The following is a 21,013-nucleotide window of genomic DNA, read 5'->3' as shown; positions in this document are numbered from 1 at the left end:
GCAGATTGGGTGAGGGAAGAAACGCGAGTTAATGACATCTTAGTTGAAATCAAGAAAAAGAAATGGGCATGGGCAGGGCATGTAATGAGGAGGAAAGATAACCAATGGTCATTAAGGGTTACGGAGTGGATCCCAAGGGAAGGGAAGCGTAGCAGGGGGCGGCAGAAAGTTAGGTGGGCGGATGAGGTAAAGAAGTTTGCAGGGACGGCATGGCCACAATTAGTGCATGACCGGGGTTGTTGGAGAAGTATGGGAGAGGCCTTCGCCCTGCAGTGGGCGTAACCAGGCTGATGATGACAGCAAGGCTTCGGTTTACCTGTACGCTGTCACTGCCGTTACCTTGCAGTCTCCTTAGCAAGTAGTACGTGGGAATGCCCTTACAAATTTACGCGTGCGCCACACCGTCGTCTCGGCAAATACTTGGCGAGGGCGCGGGCGCGGCTCGTTGCTCCCGCTCCCTCGGCGTCGTCTGGCAGCGCGATTAGCACTATATTTAGCGGCACTGACGACCACGACGTGGAGGACTGGCTCGCCGATTATGACCGTGTAAGCGCCTATAATAAGTGGGACAACCGCGCCAAGCTCCCAGTGATCTTTTACCTGACTTTTGCGGCAAATCTGTGGTTCCGCAATCATGAATGCAATCTTACCACCTGGTGTTCTTTCACAACTTCTGCAGAGGTCTTCGGCAGTACCGCCATTCCCCAACCTCGAGCTGAGCAGTGCTTGCTTGGTCGAGCTCAACGCCTTCACGAGACATTCACCAGTTACTTTGAAGACGCGCACTAGCTCTGCAAGCGAATCAACTCGTCTATGGACGAAGCTAACAAGATCAAGCACGTCATGAAAGGCATCGCCGACTATGCCTTCCGATGCTTGTCGCGAAGAGTCCCCGGACGACTGCCGAGGTCGTACTGCTCTGCCAGCAGTACGATGAGCTGCGCGAACAGCGTGCCTCAACACGCGCTGTTCAGCAGGGCACCGCGGATCTATCTCCCTTGGATTTAGACCGCAACGCTGCAGAAATCTGTACTTTAATGCCAGAAATAGGCAGCTCATCATCCAGGAAGTCACGCGCCAACCCTCTCTGGCAAATAGCACACCCGAGTGGTCGATAACCTTGGCTCCTTCGCTTCGTCGCGAAATTCAAACGCTAGTTTCCGTGGCGCTGCCACCTGCTCCTTCTGCGCGGCCTGCTGCTGGACCGCTAACTTACGCTGACGCTGTCGCCCGGCCTTACGCTCCTCCGACTCCTAACACCTACAGGGCCACTGGCACCTTTTATATGCCGCCGCCGTCTTCATTTCTGATTCTCGTACCTTAATCGTCCGCTGGAGCTCCTGTCGTCAACCCTTGGCGAACACCTGATAACCGGCCGATATGCAATTCCTGCCATTTTCCGGGCCACGTAGCACTATTATGCCGCCGTTGTAGCCTCCATTTACCTGACAGTGCTACAGGTCTGCTCGACTTCCACGTCATGACGCTCCTCTGGGCTCGTCTTAGACTAGCTTACCCTTGGATTCACGCCTGTCGCGTTCCGCACGTCGCTGATCCATTTCCCCCATGGTTCGCCAACCCAGCCCTGCAGCCCGCGAAGAAAACTAACAGTCGCAGTTCCAGAGGCAACAACTGCGTTTCCGTGGAACATCGTAAGGCCTCATTCTTCCCCTGCAAACTAAATTAATCTGTCCCTAGACGGCGTCACCTTACACGCACTTATTGACGCCTGCACTGTCGGTTCTATCATTATTGAAAAGTTTTGCCGCAATTTGAAGAAAGTGAGCACTCCTCTTACCTCTGTTTCTCTGCGTACGGAAACCTCGCATTGCATTCAACCTATAGCATCGGTCACAGCCCGCGTTCTATTTCAGCGTCTTCTCGTACCGTGCGCGACGTTATTCTTGGATGTGATTTCCTATCAGTCAATCAAGCTCTTGTCGACTGCGCTCGCGTCGAACTTATGTTATCAGTGCCGGCCTTTGGCCCTGACGACCACTATTCTCCTGAAGTTGTTTTCGCCTCTGACATCGACAACACACCTTTTTCCCACCGCTTTGGTCCCTGTGTTATGCAACTCTGCTGCGAACTCATCTATTCTGTTTACGCCGTCGGCCACTTGCGCACACCACTGGAACTTTCTGTTTCCGTTTGCTGTCGTCACTTTTTGCGACGGTTCTGGTGCCCTCTACGAGTGCAATCCGTCGGCCTGCCCATCATTCTTACAACGGGGCGAGTGCCTGGGCACTACTGAAGCTTTCGATTGCGTTCTCCCGGCTACCATGTTTGGTGATACGGCATCATTTCCGATTTGTGCCGTCACTCGTTCCGCCGCGACCGATTCCCATGTAGACGTATTCACGCATGTCGACGACATGGAACTCAAACCTGCGCAGTACAAAAAAATTGTCAAATTTCTCCAGCGTTTTCGTACCTCATTTCATATTGACCAAGCATCATTGGGCCGAATGTCCGCAGCCGTTCACCGTATCGACACCGGCCAACAAACACCATTGCAGCAGCGTCCGTATCGTGTGTCGGCCGCTGAACGCCGGAACACCGACCAGACGTTGACGACATGCTGGAGCGTGGTACGATCCAGGCTACTTAGCAGTCCCCGGTCATCTCCGGTTGACCTCGTTCAAAAAACGAAGATTGCTCCATACGACTCTGCGTCGACTATCACTACCTTAACCGAAAAACGCGCAAGGATGTCCATCCTCGGCCGTGCATCCACGATGCCTGAGATATTCTGGAGTGAGCGGCATTCTTTTCCTCGCTGGATCTGCGTGCCCGGTTCTGGTAAGTGCCAACGGCAGAGCCCAATCGCCAAAGGAAAGCCTTTGTAACACCTGATGAGCCATATGAATTTACCGTGACGCTGTTCTACCTCTGCAACGCACCGATCACTTTCCAGCGCACGATGGACACCATTCTTAGTTCATCGATCACATCGAGCACCGCGGCGTCGATGCCCAAACAAAAAGACGTGATCGTGGATGATTGCTCTGCCACAGCGCAAGCGATCATTGCTGCACATGCAAAGAAGAGCCGCCGCGTACAAGCACATCTAGCACCGCGGCGTCGATGTCCAAATGGTAAGGGTGCTACCGTGGACGCTGCCTTGTTCTTGACGGTGCGATGCTTGCTGTTCCACAGCGAAAGCGAATTTTGCTACACATGCAAAGAAGAGACTCTGCGTAAAAGCACAGTGAGCACCGCGGCATCAGTGCCCAAACGTAAAGGGCGCGATTGTGGACACCAGCTTATTCTCGACTGTGCGATATACGCAGTGCCACCGGGAAAGCGAAAATTGCTACACATGCAAAGAAGAGGCGCTACGTACAGGCATAGCGAGCACCGCGGCGTTGGTACCCAAACGGAAAGGGCGCGATATATGACGCTACCTTGTTCTCGACGGTGAGATGCGTGCTGTGCGACAGGGAAAGCGAATATTGCTACACATGCAAAGAATAGACGCCGCGTACAAGCAGTGATCACCGTATCATCGGTGCCGAAGCGAAAAGGGCGCGATGGTGGACGCTATCTTGATCACTGCAGTGCGATGCATGCTGCGCCAGAGGGAAAGCGAATACTGCTACACTTGCAAAGAAGAGACGCCGCGTACAAGCACTTTGCGCACCGTGGCGTCGGTTTCCCAAATGGAAAGGCCGCAATGATGGACGCTGCTTTGTATTGCTATATTGCTATACATGCAAAGAAAAGGCTCCGCCTATAAGCACAGCGAGTCCCACGGCATTGGTTCTCAAAAGGAAAGAGCGGGATAGAGGACACTTTCTTGCTTTCGACGGTGCGACACATTTGGTGCCGCAGGGTATGCGTATATTCCCACACATGCAAAAAAAAAAACGCTGCGTACAAGCACAGTGAGCACAGCGGCGTCAGTGCCCAAAAGGAAAGGGCGCGATAGTAAACGCTACCTTGTTCTCGACGGTGCGATGCATGCTGTGCCACAGGGAAATTGAATATTCCCACACTTGTACAGATGAGACATCCGCGTACAAGCACAGCCAGCACCACGGCATCGATTCCCATACCGAAAGGCGTGATAGTGGACGCTACCCTGACCTCGAAGGTGCGATACATGCTGTGCCACAGTGAAAGAGAATATTGTCACGTGGTCGTGACGTCAAAGGACACAGTATCAATACTGTGAAACACAAAACTAACTTTTATTGGGTGAACCTGTGCCCACAAAAGAGGCTACACTTATAGCACAAAGATAGCGGCGAACACGGTCGGCGATCGTCGAAAATCTGATCAGCGGGTCAAGCGCGTCGGCTTTTATAGAGCAGTCGTCGAATGTTCCAGACTAATCGTTCGGACCCGCGTGCCTTCCACAAAGTTCTACACCATTCGCGTTACATGATGAAATCAGATAACACAAGGTTCGGCGACAACAGACACCCGGGTAGAAGCATCGATAACTTTCCAGAAACGTCGGATACATGCAGGCGCGTCCCTCGCTGTGCGATTACATTTGTTAAGCGGCGAAACGTGGTCGCCCGATAAAGATAAGTACACGTGTCAATATTGCTACACATGCAAAGAAGAGACGCTGCGTACAAGCATAAGGAGCACCGCGGCCTTTTTGCCCAAACGGAAAGGGCGCGATAGGGGATGCTACCTTGACCTCGAAGGTGTGACGCATGCTTTGCCACAGGGAAAGAGAATATTCCTTCACATTAAAAGACGAGACGCCATGCACAAGCAGAGGCAGCACCGCGGCGTCGATGCCAAAACTGAAAGAACCCAACAGTGGACGATGCATTGTTCTCGACGGTGTTAAGCATGCTGTGTCCCAGGGAAAGCGAATATTGCTGCACATGCGAAGCAGAGACTCCGCGTAGAAGCACAGTCAGCTCCGCAGAGTCGGTGCCCAAACGGAAAGGGCGCGATAGTGGACGCTACCTCGTTCTCGACGGTGCGATGCATGCTGTGCAACAGGGAAAGCCATTGTTGCTAGACATGCAAAGAAGAGACATCGCGTACAAGCACATCGAGCTCCGTGGCGTCGATGCCCAAACGGAAAAGCCGTGATTGTGGACGCTGCTTTGTTCTTGACGGTGCGATGCATGGTGTTCCACAGCGAAAGCGAATTTCGCTACACATGTAAAGAAGAATCTCCCCGTACAAGCACAGTGAGCACCTTATCATCGGTGCCGAAACGAAAAGGGTGCCATAGAGGACGCTACCTTGCTCTCGACGGTGCGTTGCATGCAGTGCCACAGGGAAAGCGATTTTTGCTATACATGCAAAGAAGAGACGCCGCGTACAAGCACAGCGAGCACCGTGGAGTCGGTGCCAAAACGGAAAGGTCACAATGATGGACGCTGCCTTGTTCTCGACGGTGCGATGCGTGCTGTGTCACCGGGAAAGCGAATATTGCTACACATGAAAAGAAGAGACGCCGCGTACAAGCATAGCGAGTACCGCGGCGTTGGTGCCCAAACGGAAAGGGCGTGATAGTGGACGCTACCTTGACCTCGAAGGTGCGATGCATGCTGTGCCACAGGGAAAGAGAATATTGCTACACAGGCAAAGAAGAGACGCTGCGTATAAGTAGAGTGAGCACCGCGGCGTCGGTGCCTAAACGGAAAGGGCTCGATCGTGGACGCTACCTTGCTGCCGACGGTTCGACTCATGCGTGCCACAGGGAAAGCGTATACTGCTACACATGAAAAGAAGAGACGCCGCGTACAAGAATAGGAAGCACGGCGGCGTTGGTGCCCAACGGAAAGGGTGCGACAGTTGACGCTACTTTGACCTCGAAGGTGCGATGCATGCTTTACCACAGGCAAAGCGAATATTCCTTCACATTAAAAGAAGAGACGCCGTGTACAACCACAGCCAGCACTGCGGCGTCAATGCCAAAACGGAAAGGGCACTATAGTGGACGATACATTGTTCTCGACGGTGCTAAGCATGCTGTGCCACAGGGAAAGCGAATATTGCTACACATTCAAAGACGCCACGTACAAGCACAATTAGGACCATGGCGTCGGTGCCCAAACGGAAAGGGCGTGATATTGGACGCTACCTTATTCTCGACGGTGCGATGCATGCGGTGCCACAGGGAAAGCGAGTATTGCTACAGGTCCAAAGGAGAGACGCCGCGCACAAGCATAGTGAGCACCGCAGCGTCGATGCCCCAACGCAAAGGGCGCGATAGTTGACACTACCGTCTCTTCAAGATGCAAGGCATGCTGTACCACAGGGAAAGTGAACGTTCCTACACACGCAAAGCAGGGACGCCACGTACCAGCACAGCGAGCCCCGCGACGTCGGTGTCCAAACGGAAAGGGCGCGATAGTGAACGCTACCTTGCTGTCGAAGGTTCGAGTCATGCGCCTGCCACAGGGAAAGGGAGTATTGCTACACATGAAAAGAAGAGACGCCGCGTACAAGCATAGTTAGCACCGCGGCTTTGGTGCCCAAACGGAAAGGGTGTGATAGAGGACGCTACCTTGTTTGCGACGGCGTGATGCATGCTGTGCCACAGGGAAAGGGAATATTGCTACACATGCAAAGAAAAGACGCCGCGTACAACCCCAGTGAGGACCGCGGCGTCGGTGCCCAAACAGAAAGGGTGTGACCATGGACGCTACCTTGCTGTTGACGGTTCGAGTCATGCTGTTCCACAGGGAAAGAGAATTTTTCTAGACATTATAAGAGACGCCACGTACATTCATAGCGAGTACCGCGCGGCGGTGCCGAAACGGATAGGGGGCGATAGTGGACGGTACCTTCTTCTCGACGGTGCGATGCATGCTGTGCCAAAGGGAAAGCGAATATTTCTGCACATGCAACGAAGATACGCCGCGTACAAGCACAATGAGCATCGCGGCGTCGACGCCCAACGGAAAGGGCGCGATAGTGGACGCTACCTTGTTCTCGACGGTGTGATGCATGCCGTGCCACAGGGAAAGCGAAAATTGCTACACATGCAAAGAAGAGACGCCGCGTACAAACCAAGCGAGCCCCGCGGCGTTGGTGCCCAACGGGAAAGGGCGGAATAGTGGACGCTCCCTTGTTCTCGACGGTACGACACATTTTGTGCCACAGGGAAAGGGAATATTCCTGCACATGCAAAGAAGAAACGCCGCGTAGAAGCACAGTGAGCACCGCGGCGTCAGTGCCCAAAAGGGAATGGCGTAATAGTGAACGCTACCTTGTTCTTCCCCGCACGGGCGTCGACGTAAGCAGGCGTTCAGTGTGTTGCGACACCACGTACCCGAGCACACGATGGTTGCACCCTCCCGCGTGTAGGCGTGCGCGGCTTAGCCGTGTCTGGGGAAAAGGGGGATCCTGGGGGTTGAGCCGATGCTGGGTGTTTGAGCCTTTAAGGCCTCGGCTTCACATAGGCCGCACCTCCAGACTGAGCCACCTAGAGGAAATCGGCAGTCGGCTTTTCCTGTCTCTCTCTTCGCACACCTTCGTCTTTCCCTGTCACTTTTTGTGTTTCCTGTCTTTTTTCTTCCGATAACTTCCAACATTCCTGGTGGTGAGGGCTAACCTGGTGTGCTATGGGCTACCTTGGTTATAACATATGTTGCTATAGTGATTACGAACAGTTGGCATGGTAGGGCTTGTTTCACCACATACCCTTCCTTGTCCTCTTGTTGGGCTCGGTAGTGGGTGACTGGCATCGTCGCTGAATACTGAACATATTTCATGGGAACTTCTAACCCTTTGTCTACCGATCTTCCCTCTAAACAGGGGCGCAGCGATGCAACGTTTCAGTTTTTTCTAAAAGGCACTCAGACTTTCCCAAAATCTCACGTTGTCCACAGTGATAAACCTGACAAGAAAGGAAGAATGGTTTGACCATTTGTCGTGGCGAAGTATCTCACAGAGACCATTGGAAGCGGCTATAAAATCACCAAACTTGTCCAGGGGGGACCTATTACTCGAACTGAAAGACAAGGCACAACCTGACAAGCTAACGAACCTTGTACAACTTGGGAGACAGCCCTGTCAGCGTAACAGCACACCGAACTATGAATACGGCCAAAGGCATGATCTGTGACATTAACTTGATAGGCTTGACCGAAGACGAACTCCTGGAAGGATGGAAGTATGAAAACGTAATAAGTCTACAAAGAATAAAGATCAGACGTGAATAACAAGGAACTGCCAACTAAGCGCATGATAGTTACCTTTGGCTCTAGCGCGTTACCAGAGATATTAGAAACTGGATATACCAAAATCAGAGTACACCGTACATCCCAAACCCGTGACGTTGTTTTAAATGTTAGAGGTTTGGTCACGCTTCCCAGAGCAGCCGAGGGCGGCTGACATGTGCGAAATGTGGCATCAATGAACACTCTGCAGATGACTGTAAGGCTGAGCCGCATTGTAGCAATTGTAATGGTGGTCACCCTGCATATTCTCGATCATGCGCAGTCTGGAAGAAAGAAAAAGAAATAATCGCAGTAAAGATAAAGGAAACATAACTTTCAGACAAGCAAGTCAACACATCTCACCAACATTTGCACAGACTGCTCTTTCGCCGAAGTGGTACGTCGTGGGGGCAGTACCACAATAGCACTTGGCGGACGCCACCACTACGCATAGCGAGCGTGCGGCAACGCCACCCGCCGCCATGGTGGGAGCAGCGAAGGCTGCCCTACCTCTCCCGAATTTGACAACAACGAAGGCCTCTGCTAGTGCTGCACCAGTCAGCCCAGCTCAGAGGTCAACACAAGCCCACTAACCACCAGCACGGTCGGCTTCAAGGCGTTGTCTTCCGAGACAAGGCCTCCACAGAAAAAACAACGGAGGCCTCTGCTAGTGCTGCACCAGTCAGCCCAGCTCAGAGGTCAACACAAGCCCACTAACCACCAGCACGGTCGGCTTCAAGGCGTTGTCTTCCGAGACAAGGCCTCCACAGAAAAAACACCGCTCGCAAGAGCGCGTGTCCAGTGCCTCGCAAGAGGCCATGGACACAACAACCAGTCAGAAGGCGCAGTTTATTCCTAAGGAGCGGCGCGATTTTCTCGACCACTCCAGGAAAGACAAAATTCTAATTACAGGACCCGAAAAGGCACTCTAAGCTAAGCGATGTTCATTTTCTTTGGCACATATCACAAAATTTATTTTCGTATGGATACACTGATTTTTCAGTGGAATATCAGAGGCCTGCTTTACAACCTCGATGATGTCCAAGAAATCCTTAATGAACTAGCTCAAAAAGTGATGTACGTCTGTCCAAGAGACTCATTTGAAATCTAAACATAAACACTTCTTTCGTCACTATGTTATTTTTCGGAAGGATCGCGATGATGCCCTGGCATCATCAGGTGGCGTAGCCATCATAGCTGACAAATCTATAGCCTGTCAACACTTACAGCTACAAACACCCCTTTAGGCAGTGGCCATTCGAGCTGTAGTTTTAAATAAACTGACAACCATCTTCTCCCTATATATACCGCCGCATTTTCAGCTTCACAAACAAGAATTTCAAACATTACTAGATCCGTTACCTGAACCATATCTTGTGCTTGAAGATTTATATGCGCACAGCAACATATGGGGCGACTCGCGCTGCGACGCGAGAGGTCACTTGATTGAACAGTTCCTTTATTCTTCAGGTGCGTGTTTTTACCATAACATGGTAAAGAAAACATACTCCTCAATAGGTCTTAGCATTGCATCTCCTACTCTTCTGCCTTACTTAAAATGGAAAGCTATTAAAAACCCTTACGGGAGTGACCATTTCCCTGTAGTTCTAAGCACACCAATGTCTAATGAATGCCTTGCACAATTACCTCGCTAGAGAACTGACTCAGCTGATTGGGAAAAGGTCAAAAATATTGCTTGTTTATCCTGCGACGACATGTGTGCTTTAAGCATAGACGCCGCAGTTAAAAAATTGACTGTTTTTTTTCCTTGACACCTCCTCCAAGTGTATCCCTGTAACAAGTGGGTTATCGAGAAAACGCCGTTTTCCGTGGTGAAACGATGACTGTCGAATAGCGCGTAAGAAGCAGAACAAGGCATGGGCTTTACTTCGGGATTCTCCGACGGCAGAAAATCTAGTCAATTTGAAACAGGTCAAATCCCAGGGTTGGAGAACGCGGCGATAAGCTAGAAGAGAGAGTTGGAGAAAGTATATATCGGGAATTAACTCTTACACTCTTGAAAGAAAGCTTTGGAATATAGTGAAGAGAATAAACGGTCGACAGCCTTACTCGCTGCCTTTGGTAAATACTCAAGGCGACAGCATGGAAGATCACGCGAACTTTCTTGGCGCATATTTCGAACAGTTATCCAGCTCGTAGCAGTACTCTGAAACATTCCAAAGATACTAAAGGCAAATAGAAAGACAACCGTTAGAACGGAAAAGCACAAAATGCGAGGCATACGACAGACCTTTTTGTATGGCGGAGCTTCAGGCTGCACTAAATAGCTGCAACAAATCCACCTCAGGTTCTGACCGCATACTATATGAAATGCTAAAACACCTGCCGTCTGAATCACAAAAAGCCCTTCTTTGTGTTTACAATTCTATATGGTCTTCCGGCTGAATTCCTACTGCCTGGAAAGAGGCCATCGTAATTCCCACATTGAAACAGGGTAGGGATCCTTCTTTGGCAAATAGTTATAGGCCTATAGCATTGATGAGCTGCTTATGCAAAGTTTCTGAGAAGATATTAAACAGCCGGCTGGTCAACTATCTAGAAATAAACAAGAAATTAGACCGATATCAATGTGGTTTCAGAGAAAGCAGATCGACGACAGATCAGCTTGTGCGCATAGAAATGTACATCAGCGATGTCTTTGTCCACAAACAGCTTGTGTTAACAGTGTTTCTGGATATGGAGAAAGCGTATGATACTACGTGGCGCTTCGGGATCCTTCGGGATCTTTCTGCAATGGGTGTTCGCGGCAACCTGCTGAGAATAATTGAAAGTTATCTCTCTGACAGGACATTTCGTCGACCATTCATACAGGAGACAGGTGTCCCGCAGGGTGGAGTACTGAGCTGTACGTTATTTATTGTTAAAATCCACACCGCATTATCTCGCACACTCTTCTACTCCGTCTATGTGGACGATATACACAGGGTTCAGGTCATGCAATCTTAGCATTTGCGAGACGCAGCTACAGCTTGGCTTGAATAGATTCTCAAGGTGGGCGGACGACAATGGTTTTAAATTAAACCCCCCAAAAAGCACGTGTCCTATTTTCAAACAGGAGAGGTGTACTACCCTAACGAGATATTAACCTTAATGGAGAAAGACTAACTGTCAGCCCTGAACACAAATTCTTCGGCATTATCCTGGACACAAAACTTAACTTCATTCCCCACTTAAAATATCTTAAAGTGCCTGCAGACCATGAACCTCCTCAAGCTTCTCTCTCGAACAACCTGGGGCAGTGACAGGGAGTGTCTGCTTAGCCTGTATAAGAGTCTCGTACAATCACGCCTCGACTACGGAGCCATGGTGTACCACTCCGCAACAAAGAGTGCTCTAAAGATTCTCGACCCAGTCCACAACCACGGCATACGACTGGCAACAGGCGCCTTTAGAACGAGCTTTGTTGAAAGTCTGTACGTTGAGTCCAACAAATGGTCCTTACATCTACGAAGAACATTCTTAAGTTTATCATACTGCACTAAGGTAAAAATCAGACACCGAACATCCATGCCATTTTATCGTTAGCGACCTGTCCGCTGCCAGATTTTACCATAACCGCCCACTTATTAGAACTCCTTTGAGCCTGCGCTTGGAAGCAAGGACAGAAGAAACAGACATCCATCTCCCAGAAAACATTCTAATGCATCCCACTCACCTTCCACCGCCTTGGGAATGACAGACCATGGAGTGCAATATCTTTTTTGTCGTTATGACGAAACATGCACCTGAGGCCAACATACGATCGCACTTCCTCGAACTCCAAGCAAAGTACTGCTTTGCCGAGTTTTATACAGATGCTTCCAAATCATCTGCTGGTGTGGCGTATGCAGCTCTTGGGCCATTTTTTCCACCTCCAATTCTCGAAATACCAACACAAGTATTTTCACGGCTGAAGAGTACGCGATACTCTCAGCTGTAAAACACATCATACAAAGAAATCTCAATAAGGCCATCATCTTCACAGGTTCATTAAGCGTAATGAGGACCATAATGATTTTCGGAAAGATACGATCCCTGTTTTTAATGAACTATACACGCAAGTAGGCTTAGCCTTAATGTACAAGCAAAATATCGTCCTATGTTGGGTACCTGGCCATAGGGACATAAAGGGTAATGTAGCTGCCGACGAAAGCGCAACGTCAGTCGCATTTAATGAAACTGATGTGAATAAACCCACAGCAGCAGCAGACGTTAAGCCCTTCTTACGCCATAAACTGAGGAAGTAGTGCCAGGATCAATGGGATAATGCAGTAGGGAATAAGCTACACGTTATCAAACCCAAATTAGGGAACGGGATATCTGAAAGAACCGCAAGACTTAAGGAAGTGCTTCTTTGTAGATAAAGAAAAGGACATACTTGCGGCACTCACTACTACCTTTTGACGGGAAGCGAACCTCCAACATGCACCAAATGTGAAAACAGGCTTACAGTTGTTCACGTTCTTATCCAATGCACTGAAATAGAGGCAGAATGAAAAAAGTACTTTCCCTCAGCTTATTTCCAACACATACCGTCACATCCAGCATTCTTTCTGAGCAATGAACACCTTTTTACTTTTCAATCAGCATTAAACTTTTTATTTGAAACTGGCACACTAAATGTCATCTGGCCAGGGTACTTGTAACACGGCCTCCACCTGGAGGTCGTAGCTGCAATGAAATATTTTCTAGAACAACCGCTTCCCAGCCCTTGCTTTCAAGGCCTTGCTGAAGCACTAGTGCTACAGATACTACATATTTTACTTATCATCCCTATCTCGTGAAAGATCTATTGTCATCGGAGAAACAATCAATCACTGTCATTTTTAATATGTAGATACTTGTATTTTACGCATTTAGGAGCGAATAAATTTTAGCTACCTTTACCGCCACAATGCAACACATGCATATTTTGCACTTTTTAGTGAATAGTTTAGGCCACTATACAGCCGTTTTCCAATCCTCCCCGCAATTAACACCCATATATCACTGAGAAGCATGGATCATCGACTTGGCGCTCTTTGGCCACATCTGGCCCTTGCGGCAATAAACTCTGCTAATCAATCAACCTACCTTGTTCTTGACAGTGCGATGCATGCTGTGCCACAGGGAATGCAAATATTCCAGCACATGCACAGATGAGACACCACGTGCAAGCAAAGTGAGCCCTGCGGCGTCAGTGTCCAAACGGTAATTCCGAGATCGTGGACGCTACTTTGCTCATAACGATGCGATGCATGCTGTGCCACAGGAAAGGCGACTATTCCTTCCTGAGCATGCAAAGAAGAGACGCCGCTGACAAACACAGTGAGCACTGCGGCGTCAATGCCCAAACGGAAGGGGCGCGATCGTGGACGGTACCTTGTTTTTGACGGTGCGATGCATGCTGTGCAACAGGGAAAGCGAATATTGCTACACGTGCAAAGAAGAGAAGCCGCGTACAAGCACAGCTAGCACAGCTAGCACCGCTGCATCGGTGCCCATATGGAAAATGCACGATAGCGGACACTACCTTGTTCTCGACGGTGCGATGCATGCTGTGCCACAGGGAAAGCGAATATTGCTAGAGGTGTAAAAAAGAGACGTGGAGTACCAGCTCAGCGAGCCCCGCTGCGTAGGTGCCCAAACGGAAAGGCGCGGTGGTGAACGTTACGTTACTCTCGACTGTGCGATGCATGCAGTACCACAGGGCAAGTGAATATTGCTGCACATGCAAAGAATAGATGCCGCTACATTGTTCTTGACGATGCGAGGCATGCTGTGCCACAGGGCAATCGCACAATGCTGCTCATGCAAACAAGAGAGCGCACATTGCTGCTCATGCAACGAAGAGACGCCGCTAGATTGTTCTCTTCGATGCGAGGCATGCTGTGCCACAGGGCAATCGCACATTGCTGCACATGCAAAGAATAGATGCCGCTACATTGTTCTTGACGATGCGAGGCATGCTGTGCAACAGGGCAATCGCACATTGCTGCGCATGTAAACATGAGACGCCGCTACATTGTTGTCGACGATGCGAGTCATGCTGTGCCACAGGGCAAGCGCACATTGCTGCACATGCAAACAAGAGAGTGCACATTGCTGCTCATGCAACGAAGAGACGTCGCTAGATTGTTCTCGACGATGCGAGGCATGCTGTGCCACAGGGCAATCGCACATTGCTGCACATGTAAACAAGAGACGCCGCTACATTGTTCACGACTATGCGAGTCATGCTGTGCCATAGGGCAAGCGCAAATTGCTGCACATGCAAAGAATAGATGCCGCTACATTGTTCTCGACGATGCGAGGCATTCTCTGCCACAGGGCAATCGCACATTGCTGCACATGTAAACAAGAGACACCGCTACATTGCTCTCGACGATGCGAGTCATGCTGTGCCACAGGGCAAGCGCACATTGCTGCACATGCAAAGAATAGATGCCGCTACATTGTTCTCGACGATGTGAGGCATGCTGTGCCACAGGGCAATCGCACATTGCTGCGCATGTAAACAAGAGACGCCGCTACATTGTTCACGACTATGCGATTCATGCTGTGCCACAGGGTAAGCGCACATTGCTGCACATGCAAAGAATAGATGCCGCTGCATTGTTCTCGACGATGCGAGGCATGCTGTGCCACAGGGCAAGTGCGCTTTGTTGCACATGCAAAAAAGAGACGCCGCTACATTGTTTTCGACGATGCGAGTCTTGCTGTGCCACAGGGCAAGCGCACATTGCTGCACATGCAAAGAAGAGACGCCGCTACCTTATTCTCGACGATGCGAGGCATGCTGTGCCACAGGGCAATCGCACAATGCTGTACATGTAAACAAGAGACGCCGCTAGATTGTTCTCGACGATGCGAGGCATGCTGTGCCACAGGGCAATCGCACATTGCTGCACATGTAAACAAGAGACGCCGCTACATTGTTTTCGACGATGCGAGTCTTGCTGTGCCACAGGGCAAGCGCACATTGCTGCACATGGAAAGAAGAGACGCCGCTACCTTGTTCTCGACGATGCGAGGCATGCTGTGCCACAGGGCAATCGCACAATGCTGCACATCCAAAAAAGAGACGCCGCTACATTGTTTTCGACGATGCGAGTCTTGCTGTGCCACAGGGCAAGTGCACATTGCTGCACATGCAAAGAAGAGATGCCGCTACATTGTTCTCGGCGATGCGAGGCATGCTGTGCCACAGGGCAATCGCACATTGCTGCACATGCAAAAAAGAGCGCACATTGCTGCGCATGCAACGAAGAGACGGCACTAGATTGTTCTCGACGATGCGAGGCATGCTGTGCCAAAGAGAAATCGCACAATGCTGCACATGCAAAGAATAGATGCCGCTACCTTGTTCTCGACGATGCGAGGCATGCTGTGCCACAGGGCAATCGCACAATGCTGCACATGCAAAAAAGAGACGCTGCTGACAGGGCACTGACGCCACAGGGCACTCGCACAATGCTGTACATGTAAACAAGAGACGCCGCTACATTGTTCTCGACGATGCGAGGCAGGCTGTGCCACAGGGCAAGCGCATATTTCTACACATGCAATGTGGAGACGCGGCTACATTGTTTTCGACGATGCGAGGCATGCTCTGCGACAGGGCAAGCGCACATTCCTGCACATGCAAATAAGGGCCGCCGCTATATTGTTATTTGAAATCTTTGCATCGACACTTTATCGTTTTGTCAACAACTGATTTAAAGATATGAGCGCATGCCTATTTCCACAACGTGAAGTGTCAATGTCTAGCACACGCAGCGCCCATGAACATAATTTGATCGGCGATCGCGTGAAGCCCGCTGTAACTTTTAAATTATTTGTGTAACTTTTGTGCGAGAGCCGGTATAAAAATGCCATACCACGCTGTTCCAAATGTTGGGACGGACCAACGAAATGTTGGTTTGCACAAGTTCGTTATAAGGTATCAAGAATTTGGTGCTTTAGATCAAGCAATACGGCCTGGGCACTTTCGTCTTTGTGAGATTGAAAGGGGGCATCACTTATTACATAATATTTAGAGAACATTCTGCGGCCTGACTTGATGCGTTGATAATATAAAGCGCAAAATACGTTGAAAAAGAATTGTACCTCTATCCGCGGTAGCACTGCATAGATTTCAGTTGTGGCGTTCTATATTAGACTAGGTCGGGTTTACTACGCAAAAGTAACCCTGAGCCTTGGCGTATAAGTTGCATGCAGCAATGCGTGAGTTCTCTGGCTGCCAGCCAACAATTTATCTCAATGGTGTGTTTCAAATATGACGCCGACCAAATAAATACATTTGGCGAATATGCTTTTTCTCAAATTGCACGTTTCCATTGCTTATACAGTGTGAAAAATTCACGCTTATGACTGTCAACGTGTCGTCTTTGTTCAAAGTTAGCTAGGTATGCTGGTAAATATCGAGGCTTGGAACGGTACGTGTTTAACAATTTCTACACTACGGAAAAGGAAGACTCTTTAACGAAACCGAGAAAACTAAGGAGACGTGCTACGCGGTCCCCTGAAGCGTTTACCCATGTCGCGGGAATGCCGTCGGGCTGCGTCACTAATGAGGCGCGTCCTTCCTTTCACAGGGAACGGCGGGCGCGGCTGGTGGTGACTCTGGTCTGCTCGCTGATCCTGGTCGTCGTCTTCACGATGATCATCTACCGCATGATCAACGAGAAAGGCGAGTCCGTAGCAGCACAACGACGCAAAGGTTTGCCGCAGACAGGCATATTCTCATCCCGCGTTTGCTTAAGGTTGCCACTGGGGACAACGCGCCACACGTTTAATGCGAACTCATCCGACAGAGTTTGGGCGTACGTCGGTCGAGCCTCCTGTTGCTCATCGAGTTGGAGCTCAGTAAAAAAGAAGACAAGAAATTTGTGACAAGTTGCAGAATTGCGGCGCAATTTCCAGCCAAGCTGCTTATCTGGAGTAGTTGCAACAACAGTTTTAGTTGCTCATAATTAGATCACACAGTTTGAAAGATTGCATGCATATGGCAAACCTGTTTGGAGAGTTGTATACAATTTTAGCCAACGCCGTACCGCACCCACACACTCTACTTCCCATGCACATCAGTCGTACTTTTCTCCCCATTTTCACCTAATCTTTATAGTGGACCAAAAACGACGCTAAATTATGCGCCGCAACCGAGCCACACATTCTGAACATTTATTGATGCCCATCTTCATGAACTGCTCTTTCTCCACGATATATACACGAAGTGACTCATTTAGTTCAAGTGGTGGCTTCATTAAAATTGAGCAACAATCGTAAAAAAAGCAGAACCTATACCTTTTCTGTAATATTGGTCGAATGTGAGCCTCCTGTCACGTGCACGTTTTTTACAGGACCTTTAGATAGGTTGAGAACGGCCGTACAGCGTGTTGAAGTGCTCCAAACCTGAATATATATCTTTACAGCGAAAGCTGTATATGACTAACAATTCGTAGTTTTTTTCTGGTCCGGCAGCATAAACAGACTTACTAATTTCTAACGAACCCATACACAATGGGTTTCATTGTCTGCTTTGTGTGTGATCACCTACGGGCGCAGTGCGGCGGCGCATATGTCAAAATACGGAATACATTACCGCGCTCGCCGTGAAAAATAGCGTGTTGTCAATGTTATCGCTGCATATAGGCAGGGAGGTGTGGGCGCTAAAAAGAGCTGTGTTATCGATGGGGCGGAAACGTATAGTTCGTACACCCGAAAAGAACATGCGTACGAGGAGCGCCCAAGGGAACAGCAACGAGAATGTAAAGGTTACCGGCGCGAAACGACCACCGACGAAGAACGTTCCCGCGATGCGGACCCAGCAAATGATAACCATTCCACTCTGAGAGGATGGATTGGCAGCGAAAGCACTTTGCTTTTCGTTTGAGAGCTTTGACTGATGTCAGCTTTCGCTGCCATTCCATCTTCAAGGAGTGGAATGATATAAGTTTTAATTGCTTTATTCGCACCGCACGTAATAAACTCTACATGCACATTGTCGATAACGTTCCCTCCATTTTGACTGATTTTATATCTGGGACGAATGCACTTTGTGAACTGTGGGCTAAATTTTTCACTCTTCGTCAAACAAATGTTTAACGCCCCGAAGTTCTTCCATGCGTTAGTTCCTGCAAAAGCTGCAACTAATGCACACACTTGAAACATTTCCAACATATCACCCGTCACTTATGACCTGTCCCACATTTAACAAAATATAAAGAGGGCCATTCCTTCAGTCCACAAAGAAAACTGTGCAACACGTAAGTGTACAGGGTGTCCCAGCTAACGTTATGCAGCTTGTTACAACTGAACCGAACTGTTATAAACGGAACTGCTACAACACTCGAATATGAAACTTACGGCCACCAGGAAAATTTTCGTCTTATGACTAATTATAGAAGATGATTTATTTAGGGAAGTATTTAGTTCTTTAATTCGAGGCATGGCTTCCGACGGAGAAACTTCTATTGCTTACCAAAACAACCCATTCTGTCATTCTCCTGGTGCTGTTTTCTATGTGCAATGAGTTTTGCTTGACTTGAAGCATGCGAAGTTAAAGAATTGCCACCTGATGCGCATGCGGCGCGCTTTGGTAGCAGTGGTCCTAAAGAAAGCTTGAGCGAATATTCGATCAAACATTGTGCCATTCGACACTCGCTTTGCCTCGAATTTCAGCATTCCAAATTTTCGGAGCATTCGGCACGAATGAACATAAACATGTTTTCGGCATCGCATCGCATTGCACATGACCAAGACAAGCTAATAACAAATTCGCTACATTTGCCAATTTATTAAAACGTCGATCCGCAACACAAACAGCTCTCCTCCAGTCAATACATGCATAACGCGTAGCGTTACTGAGATTCACTGAAACACATATGTAAAGAGACGGGTATCGTCCGCCATTTTTACCTCCTCCCTCCAGTATCTTCTTCTTGCGATCACTCTTCAACGTCTTCTATAACTCTTTTGTAGGAGACTTCTTCACTCCCACGGACTTCATTGTTTACACCTCCTCGTATAATATTTGAATGCATTACTGAAGCAGGTGTACTTCGTTTGCGCGGAGACCCCAAGCACCAGATTATCTTCAGGATACCACGCTGCGAGGCAGTCTTGATTACTTGAAAGCGTCCATAGAACTTGCCATTGGAAGTCTCATGGCCGTTCCATAATAGAACGAGGTCGGAAGGTTGTATGTCCGGTATGTCGCTGCTGCCTCTCCTGTCAAAGTTTTTCTTCAATCGATCTTGATATGCCTCTTGTTGTTTCGCACTTTTTTGCTCTCAGAAAGCGTTAGATTATCAAGAAGGCGCAGTTCGCGATCCGTTGGCAGTAGGGACATGATCCCTTAAGTAGCAAAAAGAGGGCCACATCCAAGACTTTTCGTGCAAGAACGGTTGTGATGTCTCACAGCGGCTTCGAGGCAGTATTGTTTCGTGTCTCGTATACCACGTTCGGCGAGGCCATTAGCAGTTGTTTGATATGGTGAACAAAATTTTATTGACATTTTTTATCTCCCGCCCACTTTGCATGCCATAACCCATAATTGTGATAACCATCCTTGTATATTCATCAATAGCCTGCAAGGAAGCTTGTGTTGTCCTGGCGCCTTCACCTTTTATTCTGAGCTTCGCGAAATCCAAGTGAATGACTTGAAATGGTACACTTGACTGCTCTGTGATTATAAATATGTCTCTGGGTTGCCTGAACTTGATTTTATGCTTCTGGCACCGATGGAACGCTTAGATGTACTTTCTGGTGTCATCCTTCATACCTGGCCACCTAGATCCCTGGAGCAGTTTATTGTACGTGAGCCAGAAACCATCATGCCTAGCGGATCATGGGTGCCATGTTAGAGATGCAGTGTCATGGCAGCCATTGTGGCTGCAACATGGTATTTGACATCGGTAAACTTCATTTCTTCTGTGCCCTAGCTTTTAGCTTCATGTGATTATTGTTTTGAGGGTAGTCAAATGTGTTCGGCACAAGCTACCTGGACAGGCATCAACGTCGGTGAGTAGAAGACTGGGTTGTTGAGAAATGACTAAATCAAACTGTTGAAGATAATTTACCCATCTAGCGATTTGTACTCTTGTTTGTGTCATGCCAAGTAGGTGAATGAGCGCCCGGTAGTCTGTGAAAATGATTAATTTTGCCCTTTTTAGGTAGGTTCGAAATTCTTCACAGCTTTCAAGACAGCCAGCGTTTCTTTTTCTGTAGTAGAGTAGGAAACTTAAGCTGGCTTCAATGTATGGTCGAATTACAGGACTACATAATGCTTTTGGTGGTTCGACTCCGATGGTTTGTGGTAGAGCACTGCGCCGGTCGAATAATAGCACCAATCGGTATTGAGCACAAACGGCGAGGAGACGTTTGGTATCCGTAGGATAGGGTCCGACGATATTATTTTCACAAATTCACAGTGCGCAATTTAACACTCGTCATCGCACTAGTAAGGTATACCTTTCTGCTTTAAACGTGTGAGAGATCTTGTCGTAATGAGTGTATTAAGTGTCCGGCTAGAGCTAGGAAAACACGTAGTGAGTGTACACCGTAGGGCTTCGCCAATCCTGATATTTGTTCAACCGATTCCTGCCTTGTTTTTCATGGACCCATCAAAATTTCTTCCAAGGGACGCCACCTTTTCTTGGAAAAAGGCACTGTTTCGGAAGTTCACTTTGAGATGTGCAAGACTGAGAGCGTGCAAAGCTTGCGAAAGGTCTTTCTGATGTTCCTCTTTTGTTTTAGAATAAACAATGATATAATAAGGTAAACGTTGCAGAGCGTTCCCAGATATGGCTTCAGGGATTCATTCATGATCTTCTGAAACCACGCTGGGGAGTACTTTCAGCCGAAACGTAGTTGAATGATGTAATGAA

General features: G+C 48.8%; 1 protein-coding gene across 1 annotated transcript in view; it reads left to right on the top strand.

The window, feature by feature from the left end:
* Positions 1–21,013, top strand: part of LOC135914778 (chitinase-3-like protein 1) — a 326,619-nt gene that overhangs the window by 28,891 nt on the left and 276,715 nt on the right. The window contains exon 5 of the mRNA XM_070539354.1: positions 16,721–16,815. Within this exon, the coding sequence (XP_070395455.1) occupies positions 16,721–16,815 (95 nt within the window). The remainder of the gene's footprint in view (positions 1–16,720; positions 16,816–21,013) is intronic.

The sequence above is a fragment of the Dermacentor albipictus genome, chromosome 5 (assembly GCF_038994185.2).
Source record: "Dermacentor albipictus isolate Rhodes 1998 colony chromosome 5, USDA_Dalb.pri_finalv2, whole genome shotgun sequence".
NCBI lineage: Eukaryota > Metazoa > Arthropoda > Arachnida > Ixodida > Ixodidae > Dermacentor > Dermacentor albipictus.
Note: the sequence above shows the minus strand (reverse complement) of the source record. Positions and strands in the feature narration are given on the sequence as shown.